General features: G+C 35.5%; 1 protein-coding gene across 4 annotated transcripts; it reads left to right on the top strand.

Annotated features, from left to right (window-relative positions):
- The first annotated feature begins 2,864 nt into the window (after positions 1–2,864).
- Positions 2,865–22,313, top strand: LOC18443031 (toprim domain-containing protein). 4 transcript variants are annotated; one of them, XR_016048896.1, is made up of 21 exons: positions 2,865–3,391; positions 3,882–4,015; positions 4,288–4,343; positions 4,473–4,530; positions 4,662–4,796; positions 5,661–5,744; positions 5,829–5,909; positions 6,931–6,996; positions 7,077–7,193; positions 8,550–8,597; positions 8,698–8,783; positions 8,951–9,011; positions 10,836–11,018; positions 12,490–12,621; positions 12,721–12,785; positions 18,076–18,159; positions 18,566–18,880; positions 20,000–20,096; positions 20,208–20,342; positions 20,827–20,894; positions 21,663–22,313. XR_016048896.1 is itself a non-coding variant. In XM_006853239.4 (21 exons), the coding sequence occupies exons 1-21, from the start codon at positions 3,148–3,150 to the stop codon at positions 21,700–21,702; spliced, it is 2,106 nt and encodes a 701-aa protein (XP_006853301.2). In that variant the 5' UTR covers positions 2,865–3,147; the 3' UTR covers positions 21,703–22,313. The 4 variants fall into 4 exon arrangements, 3 of the variants coding, with proteins under 3 accessions (XP_006853301.2, XP_088713628.1, XP_088713629.1); XM_006853239.4 differs by having other exon boundaries at positions 18,566–18,697; XM_088857502.1 differs by lacking the exon at positions 10,836–11,018 and having other exon boundaries at positions 18,566–18,697.
- The last annotated feature ends 1,120 nt before the right edge of the window (positions 22,314–23,433 follow it).

Here is a 23,433-nt window from a genome sequence, read left to right on the forward strand (position 1 = left end):
AAAATATACCATATTTCAATTTGACCACGTGCATCAAGATATATGTACCAAAAAGAGATTTCTTGATTTCAAATCAATGAGAAGGAAACATGCAAGGGGTTGGGGCATGCCACCCATATGTGGCACATGTGGGCCCTACCCACTTGTCACATGGTGGGCCCATGTGCACTATGGGCCCCCATGAGATTTTACAAAATAATTTTAAAGCATTATTTGAATTTTATAACTTTGTAAAATCAATTATTTCATTTTTATAAGTCAAAAAATCATATATAAAATATTAAAAGATTCATAAAAAAATCAAATAATCAATCTAAAATAGTTTTTATAATAAAATGAATACAATTAAATTAATTTGATGGGAAATGGATCCATATGGTTTCGGAATTCAAGCTGTAATAATGGGGTACTCCACTTTCAATTGTGAACTACATACCACACTTGCTTTATCGAACCGACTCAGTATTTCTTATGATCCACAATCCAAGCAGAGGCTCATTAACGGGTCACCAAAGTCTGGCGGATGAGCCAAAGGGACGCAATCCTAGTCTGTAGATTACAGGTCCTCCCCTAGAGACGAGTCAAGGTCACCAAGACCTGATGCGACCACAACTCTATGATGCATAGGGGTATATCTCGCACTTGCATACGCTTCACCCAAAGGTGGATATCTAGCTTTCCCGAATGATCTACCGATACACATGTCGTGTGATGGATCATAGATGATGTTTTGGCCTCGGTCTCTATAGGCCTATAATCACACACAAGGGTCACACAGTTCCTCGACTCACTCATTCAGACATAAGCTCCGACCTCATAAAGGGATAACCCAAAACCCTCATCGGTTTATTCTCTATGCCCAGGTACCTTGGGTTTTCCACCCGACTGGTCTAGATCGTCAAGTACATTCTGGTATCAACAAACATCATTTGTTTAGTATGGTCCATAAGGGACCATACTCCCACTGAGTTTATGTTCCATTTTAATAAATGTTTTTCATTACACACTCATAAGGCCTTTAAAGGCCACATAAACCCAACATTATATCTTCAATAAACTGCTTTTATTTTCTATCATTTGTAATCCATTTGTAAGCAGGTTTAAGCAACAAAACTCTCCTACGCTTATCAAAAAAAAAGAAGAAAAAGTGAGGGATTTCCATAATATAGATATTTGAAAGAAAAAAAGACGGAATTGGTCACCATAAACTTGGGTTTCTAAAATTAGGAATTGTGCAAAATCTGTACTGTCCAAGTAAATGGATGGTGCTGATGGCTACAACCCAACTTCAATGGGTAAAGCAGTGTTATAAAAATTGCATTCAGACACAGAGTCTCTACACTATTATGTAGAAATGCAACTCCCCTAAATAATTAATGTTTAAAATAAAATTTGACTCTGGTTTTTTAGGAATATATGATCCCTAAGATCATTAATGTGTAAAAGAGGAATTTTAAAACTAAAAATAATAATTTTAGAGTTATTGGTTTCAACTTTTTTTTTTTTTTCTTAAGAGACAAATCACTTACATCCATCTACATATAGATGGTTTATACTTCAGGAGAGGTAATGTTGAGGTGCGTCCTCGGCCATATAAGCTACTTTCCCTTCCATAATTTCCTCATGTTTTAAATACTGGAAATTTGGAGGGGTGTTGTGTGTAAATTACTCCATAATTTACACTAGTAGCATGCATCTGCATTGTAGGTGTTATTTAAACATCGTGCATAATGTAATATTTATGTTAATGATATTTTTTAGGAAAATAAATTTATAAAATTTAAGTCATGGAAATATAGAATATACTAAAAATATTAAACTAAATTTTATATAAAATAAGAAACAATGATTTCTCACTCATGAGGGGAGATTCATAAGTTTCACTAACTTAGAGATTTGGTAGGACATAAAAAATCGGCAATAGACATTTAATGGTGAATGCTATAGTTGAGCATGAGGAATGCTATACTAAATGAGGACAAATACGTATGGAGGATATTATTATAATTACAATTAATTAAATGATAAGTACATTTACTTCTTAAGTTAGTTATTATCAATGAATAATAACACTTAATATAACAAATATATTAATTTGCATAGATTAATTATTATTGATTAGTTATATTATAAAAAATGGATAATTATATACAAATTTACATAATTATGAACATAATATTGTAGATTATCAATATTTCACTTAATTTTTTATAATTTTAAAATCCTATCATAATTATAATAAAGAAAACACCACCATGGCTTGTAATACTAAACAATCCCTTAGAAAATAAGGATATATACATGAAACAAATAATTGTAATATTATACTTATTAAAATATAATTATATATGTATATAACACAGTTGTAATATCAATTACAATTATGATTATTTATATAATTAATGAGTAATGATCCTATGAGGCCCTCCCACACCTATGTATGTAGGACCCCAAAAGATTACTATTAAATTTGATACAGATTTTTAGAAAAGTTATCACAGGAGTGTAGGATTTGGCTTTTCTAGAGATCTATACCAAATTTAATGGTGATCATTTGGGTCCTACATACATAAATGTGGGAGAATATCATAGGATAATTACTCATATTTTTATTTTTCAGGAGAGTAATGATCCTATATGACATTTCTCCACTTATGTATATAGAACCTAAAAGGATCATCATTAAGTTGATACAAATCTCTAAAAAAGTTATTACAAAGATATAGAATTTGATTTTTTTATAAATACTTGATTTTTTTATAAATCTGTATCAAATTTAATGGTGATCCTTTCCATACTGCACATGAGTGGGAGATAAGTGGGAGATCTTCGGCTTGTATACACATGGGTGGGAGAAGTTCCCATAGGATTATTTCTCTACTGATATTTCAAAATTTTTGGGGTTGGACTTGCAAGCATAAATTTTAGGAAAGGTGAGATTTATTTTGGGAAGTTGAAAGCTCGAAGGAAAATATTTCGGCTTTCATAATTTTGCTTGCTTTGTAGTATCCCCGCCAAAACCCTATTTCTTAAACCTCAAATTTAATCTGCAGCCCAAAATGTGGGGCTAACCCAAGCTCTGTTTTAGACAACATCCAAAACGCAAACCTAATCTCTCTCTCTCTCTCTCTCTCTTTCTCTCTCTAAATGCTTCTCTCTCGTAGAGTTTCCGTTGTTGCAGCAATGGGCAGCAAGCATTTCCTCAGTAACCCACAGGTTTCTCCAGGGTCTTCCCGTCTTCTCTTTTTCTGTCTAATCCGCCCATTGCACACAGGTTCATCTGCTGGGCTTCTCTTTGGAAACCCAACAAAACCCATATCCACTTTGCGTCTTGTTTCCCTGAAAAGGCCCAGACTTGCTTCATTAAGGCCTGTAATGATCAAAAGAGCAGGTATGGTTAGTCTTTTCCCGTCTTGTTGAAATTGATAATCAACTAAAATTCCATTTTTTTAATACCCGAAAATGACTTTTTTTGGTTAATAATTGCTGTTCGTTTTGCTTATTGTTTTGTTTTTTAATTTCCCCTAATTCTTTCCCCTTTGTTGCATTGATAAATGACAAAAAGGTGCATTTTTTGGGGACCCAAATTGATTGGGTTTGGTTTTCTTATTGTTATTTGTTTGCCTGTGTTGTTTGGGTTTCACTAACTCCGTTTCAATTGTTTGCATTGATGAATGATTTGGGACCCAAACCGATCGTTTTTGGTCTTTTTTCTTTTTTTTGACAAGGTCGCTTAGGAATTGATCTTGAGATGTAGCGCTACTTTCATTGCAAATTATGCGAAATCGCAAATTTTTGGGACCCAAATTGATCATTTTTTCCTTGTTCGTTTTTTTCTTCTGTAATTTGATAGCTGTTTTTACTGGAATTTTGTGTATCAGTTCATGTGGAACGACAGGAAGTGGATAATGTTGTACCTGAGCGACTATCCTTACTGAGAGAGAAGCTTAAAAATGAAGGGATAATTTGTGACTCATGTACTCCTGGTCAATACTCTAATATGTTATGCCCAAAGGTAACTGAAATTCTTTCTCCCTTAATTTCCTTTCACCGTCCATTTCAGTTTCTAGTCATGAAGAACACATGTATGTGCATATTTGTTGCTTAGTACTTTAAGTCTTTGTCTGGGCAGGTATTTAGTGCTTTATCTCTCTGTTGTTTTGTAACTTGTTTATAATGCTAACAGAATAGTTCCTTGTTTTTCTATTATCATTGTGAATTTTATCTTTTGATAAAAACTTTTTAAAAAGCTGTCCTTTAAACGTTTGAGACTTTTTTTTTTCACAGTGTGAAGGTGGGTCCACGAGGGAAAGAAGCTTTTCTCTTTTCATTCGTGAAGATGGGTGTGTTGATATGTTTCTATTTCTTTGTCCATTTTTTTTTTCTCAGTTACAAATGCTAAATTTCAATATCAATTTCCTCAGTCATTAAGAGAATTATGTTCATGTCTAATTATTATTTGTATACTACAGATCTATGGCTTTATGGACTTGTTTTAGAGGTAAATGTGGATGGAGGGGTCACATACAAGTAAGTAATGTTTTTGTTTTTTTTCTGTACTTGAATTGTGGCTCTCAATTATTTTCTTGTAATATAGCCAGATTTCTTGGCTGTAAAATAGTTTTTTTTTGATAATACTCACTTCGTTGAATAATTTGTAGGCCTCTTCTAATGCATCATATGCTCCAGCTGAAAGAAATGAAAAGAAACAAATCAACGGAGATTTGAACTCCAAAAAGAAACCCTCCAGGGTGCTAACGGAAAAGAGCCTTGGGCTGGAACCTTTGTGTCCTGAGGTATAGTTGCCAATCTATGACAATTAAGTTTTGAGGATAACCTTGATTTTGTTTATCTTAAAATGAGTTTCTTTCGAGGTCCATTAATATTTTATGTGGATAAATGTAGTATTCTATTGCTATGTATGCTTTTATGTGTGTAAGTGTATGATTGCAATGTTTGCTATCATCCACACACATCATAATTGAACACTTTGATTTCATCTCACTTATTACCATTCTAATCCAAGCTTACTGATGAATCTATAGTAGCCAAACTAACATGGAGCAAGTAAATTTTACATTCTAATCTGCCATGTATTGAGTGGTATTAGGGAAGAGGTAGAATCCCATCATTATGTTCATGAATCATGAATGCTTGGGATAAAGCACCTCCAATGGTGGTGATATACCATTTTATCTTTGAATATCAGCCTGTAAAGGGCCGTGTGTGTGTGTTGGGGGGGGGGGGGGGGGTATTGTTGTTCTCATGTGCGCCACCTTTAGTTTTTCATGAGTGGTTCTACATGGCTCTCAGAAACATTTAAGATTTTCAACATTGAATCCTTCATGATGGAGGCTATCCCTAAGATGATGGTATCATTCACAACTGTAAAAATTAAAAATCACCTAAGTTGCTTTTCTTTAGATATTCATTACACAAAAACCATTTATATTTTTGTTGTTTTGCTTGAGCTTGAGTTGAAGATCAATGATACAAATACTAAGTTTGGGTATCACTTGAAAATTAGAATATGTTTTGTTTTCATGTGTAAGTGTTCTAATATTGGAATAAAGGAAGAAAGAAAGACAACTGGTGTGCATTTGTCTGCCTATTTTTTTGTTAGTGAAATAATTTTTTGCCTGTATTTACCTTGTTGATAGATACTTGCGTACTTCTCTGAGCGGATGATATCACCAGAAACCTTGAGAAGAAATGGGGTCATGCAGCGTAAAATGAGCGATCAGGTTTGGCCTTTGAATGGTTGTGATCACGGGAATTTCTTATTTATATCTCTAATTTACTGATCATTTCCTTCTATTTCTTTGCAGAATGTGATTGCGTTTCCCTATAGAAGGGATGGTAGGATTGTCAACTGCAAATACCGTGACATTGAGAAAAATTTTTTTCAGGTTGTGTTGAAATTGTTAATGTTTGAAATTAGATGGTGGGTGAAGTTACAGAAGGACCTCTTTTCTATAAGCGAAATAGTGGGTAATAAAGATGAGTGAAAGAGTATGACCTGTGTTTGACTACTCAAGCAAGTCTACTAGGACTCTCTCGCATTTATCAGGCTTGGCAAAGTCCCCCAAAACTCAAGGGGTCTATGATCAATATATAATAAATTTATGATTATATAATAAATTTATTTATTTAAAAGTGATTCGATCTTTTGATTTATAACTGACTTATATTTAGTTTTGTTTATATTTTTTTATGGTTGTCTTTCTTTTATAGTTTTTTATATTTTATATTTTTGTATTTTTTATTTTTTGTAATTTCCCTTCTTTTAAAGTGTGATTTTTAACCAGTTTTATATTTTGTACTTTTGAAAATTTTCTTCTCTGTCATAATTTTTTTCTGTTGTTCTATCATTTTTCCTTTTTCTTTTTTAGGTTTTTTTCTTTATTTTTTGGATGTTATTAGGCTGCTCTGCGGACTCGGGCGAGTCGACTTGGACTCATCCTAGTAACTGGGGCTGGCCTGTCCCATAGCCAAGCTGAGTACTCAAATGCCAAGTGTCTCTTAAAATGTCTATGATGTCATGGAGTTCGAGGTCCCGTGCAATCCCTAGTTTGACCCATGTTGGCTAAACTGTCTGTGAACCGATCCCAATAGTTTTCATTGTTATGTGGGAAAATTGATAACATAGAAACTTGGAAGCAGGCCAAAAAATATTTGGGAAAATTCCTTCCAATCTCCACAAATTTGGATAGTTTCTCCCTCACATAATTGTCCCAAATGCCAAATCCTGTCCCAAATGCCAAATCCTATCCCAAATGCCAAATCGTTTTGCATATACCTTGTTTAGTGTACTGACCAGAACTTTAATTGTCTTGTTATGTTATGGTTGTATTTTAATGTCTTGGATTACATATTTTTGTTTGGTCCTTTCTATGGTATTCATGCTGAAACTGCTATATTTCTTTTCAGGAAAGGGATACGGAGAGAGTGTTGTATGGACTAGATGATATAAAGAATGCAAGTGATATTATCATTGTAATATCTCCTGCCATTGCTTATGAATGGAATTTGTGCATTTACTTCTAGATTTCTGATTGTCTGCAAATTTTACACAGGTTGAGGGCGAAATGGATAAACTATCCATGGAAGAAGTTGGTTACCTGAACTGTGTGAGTGTCCCTGATGGTGCCCCTGCTAAGGTCTCAGAGAAAGAGTTGCCACCTATAGAAAAGGTTTCAATCTGCTCTAATTAATATTTATCAAGTTGGCAATTTTGTTATGCAAATATTCATTTTGCTATTTTTTTGTGGATTGTAGGTTTTAGGGGGAGGGAGTAAATTTGAGTTATTAAAATCTTCTATTTGGAAAGAGGAAATTGATCTTTAAGCATGGGGATTTCCATATAGATAACTTCTAATTGATTTGGAAATGAGTTAGTTTGAATATTATCGATCTCTAGGACTTGGAGCATTTATTGATGAGTTGTGGTATGTGCAATATGACACATGCTCATCACAATTTGTCAATGAAGCCTTTTGCTACTTTGATTCTCAGTTTTACTTTTCTGCAGTAAAAATGGTTATGATCGCATTAACTATAAACTTTTATGGAAACAAGTATGTGGAAACATTAAGAGTTTGGCTGTAAGCAAACCCCCAAGACTTCAATGGATGCATGTACTCTACAAACGTTCCTAGTTGTGAATAATGTGTGCATAGCAAAAGACTAGATGACGTTGATCGCAGTGAATTCGAACTCATATCATATGAGTGTAATGGACATTCCAAGTGAGCAACTTCTATAAATGAAAGGTCAGGATGTATTATATATTTTTCATGTTGATTTGACAAACAATGTGCTTTTTCCCAATGTGGTAGCAATGTGAACGTATTATGAAATAGCTGGCGAACTGGGTTCAAGTCCTATTGCAGACTGTTTGTTTTTTAAAGTCATTCAACATAAATTAGGTATGTTAACAGTTGACTCGGCAAATTGACTTCGTTTTGCAAGTGAGGAAGAAAATTCTTGAACATTGCTTGATATGTATCCCCAATTTCATAACATGCACGTAGTAGTTTTATGGATTTTTAAAATTTTATAAAAAATTATTTAACATTTTCAATGTTTAAAAAAAAAAAAACTTATCATTTTCAAGGTGCCAGCATATGGATGATTTGAGATCTTAAAATATAAAAACACAGTCATGAATGAATCTTCAGCATGTGTCATTCATTTAGATAAATGAATGTGCCTCTTTCTTAATGTAAGATCAAGTTAGAGTTCTAGGAGTGCTTAGACATTCTTTGATGCTGTTCAAATTTGTTTTGACATGTGCATATTTTCAAGTACTGCATGCATTCATATCACGAAGTATCTATTAGGTGTTCAGTGATGATGTTATGTGATGACTTTTATGATGAATGATGCTTTCGCTAAAGGTTAAACAAGTTGTATAAATCAGTTTTATTAGAGACTTACTTTTAGCTTGTCCCTTTCACATATCGGGACAATAACTTAATACCGTATGTAGCTTTTAGCATATGGGTTTTGTTGATACTAACTTTTCTATAGTGTTTCTGTGAAGCTAGGATACAAAATACCAATTTTTGTGGAAATACAAGGAGTATTTCCAAAAGGTACTTGTTATTATTCGTGTCCATACTATGAAACAACTTGTAGTCATGACAAGCCATATAATTTTCTGAACTCTATTCACTAATATGTGATATTTGTCAGGCATCTCGTATAATCCTAGCCACTGATGCTGATGTGCCAGGCCAGTCTTTAGCTGAAGAGCTTGCACGGCGTGTCGGTAGAGAAAGGTCCTGATTCATATTCTTTTTAGATTTGATGATATATATTTGTTTTTATTTCCCTCGATTTACCATTGGTTTGCCTCTTTAAAGGTGGAGTCCTTGTTATTTGAATTGATGTTTATTATATTAACCCAAACAAAATCAATATTTACTATACTTAATGGCTTTGATAGGTGTTGGCGGGTCAGCTGGCCAAAGAAAAATGAAATCGAGGTTTGCAAGGATGCAAATGAGGTTCGACTTTACTATTATATGTTATATTGAGAATCTTGGAAAAAGTTTATGTAAGGCGTCAACCTCATACTATTAAAGTAAGGTGCTCCTCGAAAACCCATTGGAAAAGGTTGTTTCGGCGCTGGAAAACCCTCCATTTGATCATCTTGAAGTCAAGATGTATGGATATGAAAAAAAAGAATTTCAAATCTAAAAATAATGCACTTGTAACACATTATTGGAACCGTCCATTTTCAAGGTTAGCTTTCATATATCCACTCGATGCGCCATTTTTAGAGCTTTAAAATTCATACTTAGGTTAGATTAAAAAAAAAGATTCATAATTAGGTGTGGAAATAGATTTTCAGTCCATTGTAGGGCTTTCCGGCACTGTAATACATCTTCTAGCAGGGTTTTGAGGTCTGCCTTATTTGATTGTCTAAGATTGATTCCTTAAAAAAACCACACCCTTTTTAAGTATAATCATTGGATTTTGAATGTTTTCCAATCTGTGCACTATGTTGGTTGTGTCTCCTACTATGCAGTCTCATAACCCTAATTTTCTTGTGATATCTTACCCTAATCCTTTGCTACAATGTCCTTGTACTTTCCCAGAATATCTCTTTTGTTTCTCCCCTGAGAAGCACCATACTTTCCCGACCAAGGATACATCCTCCACCTCCTTAGCAATGACTTTCCAATATTTAGTTTTCTGCTTTCTCATCTCGTTTTATTGTTATCTAATGCCATTAACTATATTCAATTGCACTAGAACTTTCTTTGACATTCTTTATTCCATAGATACCATCTATCATCTATGATCTAACATCCTTTTTGCCTCATTTTCTCCATTTCCATTATCACTCCTCACACCATCGATTATTTCCGTGTTGCCCTCACCTGTAAGTTGTCATCAACATCCCAGAACACTTTATCCATGAATAGAGAAACCCTATCATATGTGGTCTCTCTTATATAAATTATATATGTCCCTCCTCTCCCAGCCGTCCAATCTAAATGGATAGTTGGGAGAGCTTTAGTCTTAATGTCGCAAGTTAGCCTTTGACCATTTGATCTTGATCGGATGGCTCATGGTATTTTATTTTTAATTAATTTTTTAGATCATATTGACATGAAATTTGTGGTGTCCCCTATTCTCCTAGAGGCATCCTTAAAAATATAAAAGAAATGTTTGTGATAAAATAAAATGACCTAGATATCTTTGCAAGTTGTAGGGGTAATTTTGGTTATGTTTTTTTATCAGAAATATTTTTTATACTTTTTAGGTACTCCCCTACTAGAATAGGACATGCCCCAAATTTTATGTCAAGATAATCTATAAAAAATTAATAATAAAAAAAATTACACTTGACAAGCTATCCCAGTCATCCATTCCAATTGGGTGGCTGCGAGAGGGGGGACATAAATAATTATCTATGTGTGGACATAGAAAGTGTGCTCCCATGAACATGGTATTTTCCACATTACCCCTGTCAACAAATTCCACTTGCCTCACCTACACCTCCACCTTCCCTTCTTCCCTATGGAGCCTTTACCTTTTCTTCTACACATAAGCTAAATCATGCTTTTCCCCTGTCTCTCTCTCTCTATCTATCTCTCTTGTTTCTCTCTTAGCACAACAGGGTTCCAGTTCCAAAGCTTATGTCAAAGATTATTTACATGAATACCCAATTTTTTCACAAGCCTCTTTACTCCTATTGCATGGTTTGTTAGTTGACCTTGATATCACATTGGACATTTGGAACCTATGTCGAAAAATAAAATTCACCTGTAGTGATCGTTGAAGATCTTAAGAGCCTGATGCATTGTTAACCTGTGTTACAGGTGCTAATGCACTTAGGCCCTCAAGCACTCAGAGATGTTATTGAGAACGCTGAGTTGTATCCCATTAGAGGCCTCTTTCGGTTTGATGACTACTTCGATGAAATTGACGCATACTATCATCGAATTCTGGGAAATGAGCTTGGTGTTTCAACTGGATGGAGATCTCTAGATGACTTGTACAATGTAAGCCTTTTGCTGGATCTTAATGCTTTTATTTCTTCTCTTCCATTCTAGAAAGGTGTTTCAGCTATATATATGTAGTAGGAGTTATATTTTTTTATCATTTTGTATGAGACTTTGGAGCTTAATCAACTACAAGAAATGAGTCCCTAGATCTGAAGCTAGGATAGTGTTACCTTTTCTGTTCTTGATAACTAAACTTAATTTGTACATTTGCGGGGCAAAGGCCTTAAGAATGAAAAACAATGAGGGATATCATGTTCCCTATACATGATTGTGTATTGGATTAAGGTTTGGGGGACGCTGAAAGTAATAGCAGTATGTACAAAATCTGTGGTGGGAAACATTCTGCCTACACTGTTTGGGAAATGACGAAATGTAGAGGATAATGCAGGTAAATGGGCAAGAAGTCCCATCTTTAGCTAGGTCTCTCAGCAAAGGATATTCGCTGTTCTCCATGTGTGATGGAAGCAGTGTTGATGCTGGAGCAAAGGTTGGGATTTTGTCAAGCGCTTGGTTTAGGTCTCCAAGGCCTTGGATCCTATTTGGTCGACCATGTGATAACATTCACTGTATCTCCCCTGATAAGCTGATTGCTCACCTTCTGTTGAAGTTTTGGAGTTTCCCTAAAAGAGCTCGATCTTCTGCTTGTGTTGCATCTCCATGATCAGCAGGGGTTGAGTAGGAGAGAAGAATGTGCCTTAGATGGTTTAAGCCTTACTTATATGGGAAATGCGGCCTTATGGATGCATCTTTCTGATAGAAGTTGAAGCCTTACTGAACCAATGTACCAAGTGAACTACTGTCTTAAGTAACTGTCAAAATATCTGAGCATCTCTTCGAAGTGTCGTCTTTGTTTACATCAGAGACAAACTAAATTCGTGAAGTTTCTAATATGAAACAATTATGCAAATGCTTATTTGTGAGATTCTGTAGAACAAAGTCAAACCTTGGAATGCAATACACAATGCTAAAAGTGGAAAGGTCCGGTGACTTTGTGTCAATGTTGTTGTCAAACTTGAGGAATACCAAATAGTTTTATCAGTTTTCAGGTGTTTTTTGGCATTGGGTCATTTTGTGAAACCAAGGGTGATTTAGAAACAAATGGTAAATGAGCAGTAATGGTGAGAGATTCATGATAGCTAAAAATGTGAGATATTGAGCTGTTCTGATTTTGTTTTCTTGAATGAAAACCATGAGGAAAATTTTGAATCACTTTGGACCAACTCTATCTCATTGTTAGTTATGTATCACTATGACATTGATCATTGATTGAACAGACATGCTATTATTTATTATGGTGTCTTATTCACTAATTGTCATAACGTTTATCATTTTATTGTTTCATGCACTCTGTATTGAGGTTGGCATATGACATCCCAACTTTTGCTTATTAGCATATGGAATACTTTTGACAGCAGACTAACTCATATTTCTCTTCTTGGCTTATTTACATTATATCTATTTTGGGCAGGTTGTCCCTGGAGAATTAACCATAGTGACTGGGGTTCCTAATTCGGGGAAGAGTGAATGGATTGATGCTCTCATATGCAATATCAATGCACGCGAAGGTTGGACATTTGCACTTTGTTCAATGGAGAACAAGGTGAGTAACTAAGTGCTAAGAAATCTGAGAATGACATTTTATAAACTAATTGATTAGTTTCATCTTATTTATTGTTTGTCATATGGTTTCTCTTATCAGGTTCGGGAGCATGCAAGGAAACTCTTGGAGAAACACATTAAGAAACCATTCTTCGAAAATTCTAGGTAAACCAAAGATGTTCTTTATGTTTTTCTCATTCATTTATTCATGCCATAATTTTAGTCTGTAGTCATTCATTTTTATCACTATACTTCATCAAATGATTGCAAAACAGTATTCTAGGACGTGTTAATTCTTTCTTCTTGGTAAATATGCCTTAAACCCTTCCTTTAACTGATATTATTTTCTTGTGTTATTTGAAAATTTCTTTTGAGAGTTTGCTCATGGATTATAAATTTTTTTTCTGGAGTTAAAGATGCTAAAACACTACCCATTCATTGGTGTACAATATGTATAGAGGCCCCCGCTACTGATGCTGGTTGGAACACGTGCTTTTTGTTTTTGCCAGAAATGGAACGCTGAGTCTTGTGGCTTTCTCACTGCCTTTTCTAACAATTATGGAATTATCATTATGGAATACAAAGGAGTGATGAAGGTCTCTTTGATATTTTATAGACATGCTAGGATAATTATAGTGGTTTAACACTAAATATTTGGGAGAACAGGTCTACCTCATTGTCTTGGATAAACTTGTAGGGCCATTGCATAAAGGGGCAATTATCAAAATGTTCCTTAACTAGCAAAAACGTTATTGTTTTATTAATATAACCGATGCTATTATTGGGTTTGGTATCTGGGGAGCTCACATCAACTTCCTATAAACATGGCTGAGGAAAATATTCCATGTTATTCCAACTTTTCTGATAAAGTAGCATAGCGTACCACTTCTTTCCTGATATGCAATTAAAATCTATTTGTTATGTTCATGATTTCGAAAATTTTAATCGTGCTTTATCTGATATTGTAGTCTTTATTTAATAATATACAATATAAGCATCATCATCATTATCATTATCCGAGGACCTTATCCCAACTATTTCTAGTCAGGTACAAGAATCCTTTTCCGCCTCTGCTCTATTAAGGGTTGTACCCTCAGTCAGACTATAAGTCTGAAAGGTGGCTATGTAGAATTCCAAGCTATATATTCAATTTTTTTTTCCTTTCTTTTATTAATTGCTGGAAATTCTACTTATAGGTGCCACATATGCAATAAAATCAACCCTACAATAGTCTAGGATCTTTAAAACTTACTGCCAAACACAATCTTTTATTCAAACTAAATACTATACTAAGACTTTAGGAAGCAAAATAAAACAAATATGACAACAAATAAAATTAAAGAAATGAGGAAAGGCTGATTGGCCTTTGCCTAGGGTTACCCCACTAGGGCTTAGCACACTCCACAGCCGATTACCTAACTGATAGCGCACTTATAATTCCATTTCTAGTTGAACTCACCGATTAGAAACTTGGAAGCAGCCTTGGGCTGCCCTTACTGAATTTTATTTGGGGCTAGCCTATGCCTAGGCGCCTGCCTGCCTAGGTGGGAGGTCCCTAGGCAGGGTGCCTACGGCTTGTGCCGGCCTAGGGCATTTTCATCTCGTTTTTTTTTCCCCCAAAATTAAGGGGGTAAAAAGGCAAAGGGAGGTGGTGGTGGTGGTGTGACATTTTAGAGAAACAAAAGTGGACGACTATTATGTTGAGGAGGGAGATGATTCTAATGATGATGGACTGGACTCTGATGCATACGATGTAGTTGACCCTACTTTTTTTTGATCACGACTGAAGACTCTATATTTCTTTTCTTTTATTTTTCCCTCTTATGTGTATGTATGGACTGTGGAGTATGAGTCATGGTGTGTGTGTAGATTGTGGACTTTCTTTCCTTTTCCTGATGGTGAGTTGATTACTGAATATGAAAGTTGTTAATGTTGGTTATGTTTTCCTATTTTGCTTAATGTGTTATTAAATAATTCTCCAAATCTCAAATACATTGGACCAGTGTTTCAAAAATCGCCGATCCGATCCGGAATCGGGCGATCCGGATCGGGTATCGGTGATACCGCTCCAAATCCAGTATCGGTAAAACCGTGCGGTTCCTACTTTTTTATTTTTCAATCCGGCTTTCTTTTTTTGCACCTTGGTTTTTTTGAAATGTGATTGACAATTTTCTTCACACGTGAAGTGCTTCCCCTTTCCCCCCTACATGTGATTGACAATCCTTCCTTCCTTCATGCCAGCTGGCACTTCACCTTCCTCCCTACACATGATTGACAATCCTTCCTTCATGCCAGCTGGCGTTGCGAGCTTAAAAAGCTTCAGCGTGCAATACGCACGCTTCACATGGCCAAAACAACATTCAATGTAGTTAGATCGTTGGGTTCTTTTATAGCATTCATTCTTCTCACATTGCTTCGATGTGGGATATATCTGTGAGTTGAAAAAAGGCTGGCAAATATTATTAGCTTGGGATAAATTGCAGTGAGATGGTGTACGCGTGATGGTGTATATCTGTCATGAATAAGAAAGTTGTATGTCCGATTGTGGCAATGAAATTTGATGCAAAAAAAGAAAAAGCGTATTAAAAATAATAATTGGGTGCCCATCACCCCTATCTTTCACCAAAAAAATTTAAATTTACTTACCAAAAAAATTTAAATTTACATACCAAAAAAACATAAAAACTCTATTAAGCTATTATATCATGCCATTATTTCATTATATGAGTAATAAATAATTAATTAGTTAATTAGGATTAAAAATTAGTACTAGCTTAGGATAATAAAAATAAAAATAATAATAATACCATTTCTAGTCTATTTGATATTAAAAAAAAAAGAAGTTTAGAGGATATTTTAAGATAGAAAAATAACACAAACTCATACCACTTTAGAATTTATTTCAAGTTGCTTTATCAATTATCCCACATTGCAAATATATATATATTTTTAATTAATTAATAACCAAATCTTTTATATTATTTATTAATTTATTTATATTATAAATTTTATAATATATTGTTTTTCCTTATAATTGTAAATAAGATTTTTTAAATTAGATGATATATAAGACATTTCATATTTTTATTTGTATAGTAAAATAATTATAAAATATGAAAGTTATAAACTAACAACCTCAATTTCCATATATATTATTATAGTTAGTTAAGTTGTAATAATTTTGGATAAGTAAAACAAATTAATAAATGTTTGATACTTTGATGTGATACTAATTTATGTGGGAAATTAATTTTTTTAATCTTCTAGTGAATTTATATTTCTAAATTCTATATTTCTATCCAAACTAATTGTTGTATATTAGATTTATTTATTTGTGAGGGTCATACCCTTGTTTTTTGAATCACGTTTATTATAATGTTGTAATTAATAATTATACTTATTACAATGATAACTAAGTCTTATATTTTATTTATTAATTTATTTATTTTAATTATACAAACATCCAGATAGAAAAACTGTGTTTCAATAATCACCTATTTTTACAAAGTAATGAAAATGCATTACGCACCACTCTTAAATTCATTTACAAATTAAAATAACATTATTTTTAGAGATTTATAGTGATTTTTTAAAGATTTTTGAGACAAAAATTACTGATTCCGCCCGATTTCCTATCCGAAATGCCGATTCACCGGTTTGGATGGGTTTTTGGGGTGCCCGATCCGGGGCACCGATCCGTTTTTTAAACCACTGCTTTGGACCTCACCTCAATGTGTATTTTTTTACTGTGTATGGATTATGGAGTATAGACTATAGACTAATGGTATGAAGTGTATTGGCTGTGGACTATGGACTATGGATGGAGTATATGTTATGCATTCTTAATGTGTTATGCCTCTTTTAATTTTTACAGCGAATTTGGACCTAAAACAATTGGATAAGACACCTCCTACCCTTCTTATTCCACCTATGCCGCCCAAAAACTTTGGTGGTGGCCTCCTAGGCACCCTCCTAGGAGTTGAGCAGCCAGGACCCCCCAACCTGTCTGCCTAGGCGCCACCCGACATTTTTTGGAACACTGAAGAAGACCCTCTAAAACTAGGGCAGGCCATATGCTCAAATACTAACCCTAGGTTTGGGCATGGCCCTCTCCTTAGGCCTTCTATAGTGGTGCGTGCCACCCCAACACTTCTGGGGGGTGGCGTGCCACTTATTAGAGAGAGGAAAGTGAGGGGCAAGGGAGAGAACTCAGAGAGAGATAGCTCGGGAGGGAGAGAGACAGATGGAAAGAGAGAATAGTGTGGGCGGCCCATTAAGTGGGACGTGTGGTCCATAGTGGGCCCCACATGAAGCCCCATGTGGGTCCCACACATGTGGGACTGGGCCATTAGCCCCCTATGTGGGTCCCACACAAATTTCAGATACAAAAAATCCAAAATTCCGTAAATACCCATCATAAAAATTACAACAATAATCTTGGGGGGTTTTACACATTTAAAATTCGTTTTAAAAATCTGAAAAATTCCCAAAAATCATAGAAACATAGTTTTAGTTGAAATCAATATTTCTGGAGTTTCATAAAAATCTAAAACACACAGAAATACAACCTAGAAGTGGATAGGTATCTAATAGGTAAAAACCAAGCCAATATCAGGGCACTCCACTTGTGTTAGGATCCACGATCCACGATCCACGATCCACTACTGTCTTTTTAAATTAGCCCAGTGGAACTTATGATCCACTCACGATTGGCCCATCAAAGTTAGCCTATAAATAGTGGAACCATAATCCTAGTACATGGACTACAGGTTCTCCCTAAGAGCAAGTCAAATGCACACAATGCAAGGGGCTCTCTTTCTATATACATATACAAGTGTCCCTCTATATAGGGTGGCTTCCCAAAAAATGCAGTTGTTATTTATACATACTGTGCAGAAGTTTTGTTGAGGATTTGACCCTCGCTCTTACAGGACCTTTCCTCCGCACACATGAGACCACATAGCTTTCTTGGCTTGGCAAAACATTGTCTCTGGGTATTTCTCCAACGTCAACAAGGGATGACCCACATAAACCCTCAACAATAGTACCACGTCCTAGGGGTAAGGGTTTTGGACATGATCCGGACCATAAACTGCCCAACCCTAGGTTAGTCAGGCACAATACACTCCCATTGAAGTGCACAAATTATTATAAAAATTTTGTTAGACCGTTAAAAGCCACAAACCCCAATAACGTCACTATATCTCTGCTGACTACTTCCATCCATGTCCTTTTGGGTCTTCCCTTTGTCCTTGTAGAGTCTTCCAATTGAACCAAGTTTCCCCTCTTAACCGGTGTTGTTCTAGGTCGATGCCACACATGGCCAGACCATCTATGTTTACGATATAAAGCATGATATACAAACAAGAAAAAAAAATGCATTTCTTTCATAGTTTGTGTTTCTTTTGAACCTATAATGATGGCTTGACCTATTTGTCTCTCTATTGATGCATAGATATGGCGACTCTATTCCAAGAATGAGCCGTGACGAATTAAGAGAAGGGAAGCAATGGCTGAGTGATACCTTCCATCTCATAAGGTGTGCCTCTATAAAATAGTTTGATCTTTGTGTGTGTGTGTGTGTGTGTGTGTGTGTGTGAGAGAGAGAGAGAGAGAGAGAGAGAGAGGGAATTTCTAAAGGCTTTTTTTTTTAGAAAAAATTACCATGGTTTATGAAAGAGTGCTAAGAGGGGGGATTCATTCCCCGTGAAATTCTGTGCACTGACCCCACAACAGGCCAGATGAAATAAAATGCCCCTAATTATGTTTAAGCACCCCAATAGTGCCAGACTCCCTCCATAAATGACATGCTCCTGATTTTGTTTAAGCAGCCATCTTTATTGTTTCAAGTTGTTTTCAAATTTACAATATCTTACCATTTTAATCCTTCCCATGCATTTTACATTTTGTCTGTTTGATTCAGCCATCTTTGTAATGTGAAATAGGTATGAAGATGATAGTCTTCCATCCATCAAATGGGTTATTGATCTTGCCAAAGCTGCAGTCCTGAGATATGGGGTACGGGGACTTGTGATTGATCCATACAACGAACTTGATCATCAAAGACCTCCCAATCAGTGCGCCCTTCTCAACTGAACACTACAATTATGTTGGCGAATCTTCCTAATTTAAGTTCCATATTTTCTAGTAGGAAATAAATTTAAAAATAACTCTGCCATGACCGATCCCAAGTAGTTGGGAAAAGGCTCGGATGATGATGACGACTTACTTGAAGGAAAAAATGTCCTATAAGTCCACAGGTTTGTATTGTAGCATAGGCCTGTTGGATCCACAGGGGGTTTTGGGCCCCAAATTTAGCACGCATGTTATTTTTTCAGAACAAAAAATATTTAAATTATGCATTCCAATTACCTTTTACTTCATATATTTTCTATGCTGTGCTTTATTGAGAGAGAGAGAGAGAGAGAGAGAGAGAGAGAGAGAATTTCACCCCAATTTCCTTTTGATGCATATATTCATCAATGCCATGTGATCTACATTTAATTAGTGGAGATGTATATAGTGAGTTGACTGACTCATGTGACCGCCCTGGTATTCGATTTTGGACCTATTGACCTCAAACATATCCTAAATCACTGTGGATCCATTTCCGCTTTAGATACATGATTTGGAGCTCCAAAAACAATGTAATTCTGATTATCTTTGGAGAAATAATTTGAACGGGCTAAAAAATGTATAGAATAAGCCATTTTTAAGTTCCAATTCATTTTCTTTTCCTCAGATTCTTGGTCAGGTTGGTATAGAGAATCATCATCGTGAAAGCCTTTTCCCAACTAATTGGGGTCGGTTATACAAATCCTGGTCAGCCATTCTGCTCTATTAAGGGCCATACCCTCAGTGAGGCCATAAAACCGTATATCTTTTCTCACTACTTCCAACTATATCCTTTTGGGCTTGCCCTTTGTTTTTTTTAAGCATGCCACTTAAACTAACTCACTAACTCACACCTCTTAATAAGTGCTGTACTGGGGCTGCACCACACATAGCCAGTGTACTTAAATCTACTCTCTCTCATCTTATTTCCTATTGGTGCCACACGTAAATTTTCTCGAATGTATTCATTTTGTATTATCTTTTCTTATCTTGCTATTCATCCATCTCAACTTCCCCATCTCTGCTACCTTCATTCTATGGGTATATTTATTTTTGACCGCCCAACATTCCACCCCATAGAGCAAAGTTGGTCTCACTCGGTCTAGAGAATAGATCTGTAAATTTTTGGATTTTGGAAGGGTGGACTCACTATAGCAGGTGCATCGCTGGATGCACCTAAATGCTACCTTTAATAAATTAATCTCCATAATCCAAATGAACATAGACCACTGCTGCAAATTTAACTTTGCTTGTGTACTCAACAGAACAGAGACAGAGTATGTGAGCCAAATGCTTACCTTGGTTAAACGTTTTGCTCAGCACCATCAATGCCATGTATGGTTTGTTGCTCATCCACGGCAGGCAAGACTCTCTCTCTCTCTCTCGTATATGCACACAAAGACATGAATAGCCGTGTTGGTACTTTTACTTGTTATCATGTTTCAATGACCTTCTAGATGAATTTATTTGCAGCTACAAAACTGGAATGGTGGTGCGCCTAATCTCTATGACATCAGTGGGAGTGCTCATTTTATAAACAAGTGTGACAATGGCATTGTTGTTCATCGTAATAGGGACCCAGATGCAGGACCTCTAGATCGAGTGCAGGTTAATTGTTAATTGAGAATCTAACAGTTTCTTCTCTATTTGGGGAAAAATCAAAGTTGTGCCTCCAACCCACCCGCAATAAACATGCATATGCCTCAAAAACTTGGATTGCGTTCTCCCTCTATACGACCATTCCGACCTGTCTAGACAAATGAGGGTAATCATCATGATAAGATGTGGCAAAGTTCTAAGTTGGCTGCCTATCTAATGCAACCCACTTCCTTTACTCGGGCTTGAACGGATTAAGGGAAAGTTTAAGGTGTTTACTTTTATTAGACTAAGACAAATGAGGTAATCGGAGAAATAAAATTGAAGCACCATTTTGAAATTCCAAAATCAAATGGAGTACCTGCACGATTTATGTGAGGGTGCCAGGCACAGTTTTGATATTTCTCCTTTTCCTTTTAAATTTTTCTTATTTTTGTGAGGTACCTTTTCATGGAAATTCCAGTTTGTTGTTAACTCTCTCAGTTTTGATTGGCAGATATGTGTGCGAAAGGTGCGGAACAAGGTCAGTGGGAATATTGGGGATGCCTTTTTGTCATATAGAAGGTATGCTCATTCTTCTTTTCTACAGTAAAAGAAAGGGACAGTTGTATCAAAGACTGGTACTCCTCAAAGCGATGCCTTTTTGTCTATTAGTATCTATGTATTTTACCAGAAAGGGGACTGTCTACAAAGAGACCATTTATCTTTTGTACATAAGTTCACAATCATTCCCACTCCTTAGATGTCAAATTGGATGGCTTGGGGTGAGTCACGAAGCCCGAGAATTTTTTTTGGAGCTTTGTTTCTATTTAATGACATCTTTACAGCCATCCACCTTGAAATTTAAGGGACAAAAATGATTATGACCTCCATGTACAATGGATAAAATGGTCTCTTCGTAAACAATCCCAAAGGAAAATATCTTGAAGGCAGCATGTCTTGGATATATGGAAAATAAATCTCTTTCGCACGCATGCATGAGTAGATGGTACGTGCATTGCATTGTTTTGGGACTGGTACGCTGTTAACCTATTCTTTTGAGCAACCGGGATATGAAATTTCCACTTTTTCCTCATCTTCTTTTAGTAGCCTAACTTTTGTCTTTCAGTTCTATACTAGAGGACATTGCCAAAGTTCTCTATATGTTGTGTGTGTGTGTGGGTGTGGACGTGTGTGTGGATTGATGGACAACTTGATCAAATACTTTATTATCGTAATATCGCCATGAACTTGTTCATAATAACCCAGGAAATGAACAACATGGCTTTCTTATGTTGTATCAAAGACTGGTACTCCTCTTAACTTTTGCTATCTTGGTTTCATTTGTGATAGGACCACTGGTGAGTTTAAAGACGTCGTTGAAGGCCATTAAAAAGACAACATGGTGCTATTCTTATATCATGAGCTTTTCACTGCTCAAAAGCTTGGGATGTGCCCAAAATAGATCACCCCATGCTTCAGGCCAAGCTTTTTGACCAATGATAACACATCCTTCGAGATAAATGGCCAAAATTTAACAGCATATAATCAGTTAGTATTTATGTTTTATAAGCAATCGTATTAGTAATTTCCTGGGGTGGTATTCTTTGTAATGTCATATATTTCTTTTGTTAGGGTATGATTTTGTAATATATGGCTAATTTATGTCCAATAGCAGTGTATTTTGAACACACGGGGTTATGCGACTCACTACACCCTTGAGATGTGTATCCCTCATCATTTGGAGCTGTTTTGTTGCTATACTCCTACTGTGGAGTAAGGTACTCAGGTTGGTCACGTGGTTGTCAACAGACAGTGAACATGAATGGTTATACTGTTGACAAACAACATGTACGTGAAATCTTAGACAAATGCTCATATCCGCCGTTTGTTGACAAGTACGAGTGGTTGATGGCTGTGAGTACCTTACTAGTGATTATTGGATATTTTCCCTGATGGAATTGCTTCTGCTGGGATATAATGTACATGTGCTCTTTTTCTCTCTGCATGTGTATTTACAGCAATGTGTTTTCATGTGCATGTATGAGAGATAGAGAGTTTAGTTGATGGTGGTGCTTACATGAATCGCTATATCTGATTAGGAGCATTTCACTTTACATGAGAGAGCTTAGGAGCATTTCAATTATATGAGAAAGAGAGTCTTGTATTCTTACTGGCTAATATGAATAGAAGCTAAAAAGTTAAAAACACTCCACGAGTGAGAGGGAGTTCTTGAACTTGAAGAGACATGAAGTACTTTTTCTTTTTTTTCTGAATGTTGAAAGGTTATGTTCAAGGAGCAAAGCTCTATAAATACAATATGTAACAGAGGATGAAATAGAAAAGGGCAAGCTTTCTATGCTTCCTCTATAGCAGAGAAGTTTTATCTTCCTTCTTATCCAACCCTCTATTCTGAATAGAGGGTTAAGATTGTCCCAATCACAATGTCACGTTTCTATATTATTTTATTTGTGATTTTTTTTTTATAAACTATTGTGACACCAAATTTTGGATGTTTATTCTTCTATTAAATTCACACTAGCGAAAAATATAAAATAAATATTTTCAATAAAAAATAACCAATATACACTTGAAAGATTCAAGGGGTATTTTGGTTATTATATTTTATCGAAAAATTATTTTTAATGTTTTTTATAGGTGTGGTCCAATGAGAAAATGGAACATATCAAATTTCATATTCATGCAATTTGTATAAAAAAAAACTAAAAATAAAAGACTGAAACGTCGGATCTAAGATTAAATAGTGAGTGGCTGTCTTGATCAAAATTGGACCTCTGGATGGTAAGGGGAGGATAGAATTTCTATGTTGTAGTGGAAGTATATAAACCTTTCCTAATAGAAAAGTACAAAACTCCCTACTTCCAAAAATGACTTATCCTAAGCCTAGGCACATGCAACCCTCTAGGGGTCCTTTGAATCCTATGTATCCAAAACGTATAACCAAGTTATATGTTTGGCAAGTTTTTAGATACATAACCATATTTTCTCTAGCCAAGAAAGATGGCCAGAACATAGGTATACAAAAACAAGAGTTATCCAAAGCATGCTTTTGTGTAAGCAGGAAAGAGGGAATACAACGTGTGACAATACTACTTTCGCACAC

The sequence above is a fragment of the Amborella trichopoda genome, chromosome 2 (assembly GCF_054954075.1).
Source record: "Amborella trichopoda isolate Santa Cruz 75 chromosome 2, AtrichopodaSantaCruz75HAP2 v2.0, whole genome shotgun sequence".
Lineage (NCBI taxonomy): Eukaryota > Viridiplantae > Streptophyta > Magnoliopsida > Amborellales > Amborellaceae > Amborella > Amborella trichopoda.

Excerpts from the sequence above, each read along its gene's own strand:
- LOC18443031 (XM_006853239.4), top strand. The coding sequence starts at position 3,148 with ATGCTTCTCTCTCGTAGAGTTTCCGTTGTTGCAGCAATGGGCAGCAAG. Across the intron at positions 6,997-7,076 it reads ATGCAAGTGATATTATCATT|GTTGAGGGCGAAATGGATAA; the intron begins GTAATATCTCCT and ends AATTTTACACAG. Across the intron at positions 11,019-12,489 it reads CTCTAGATGACTTGTACAAT|GTTGTCCCTGGAGAATTAAC; the intron begins GTAAGCCTTTTG and ends TATTTTGGGCAG.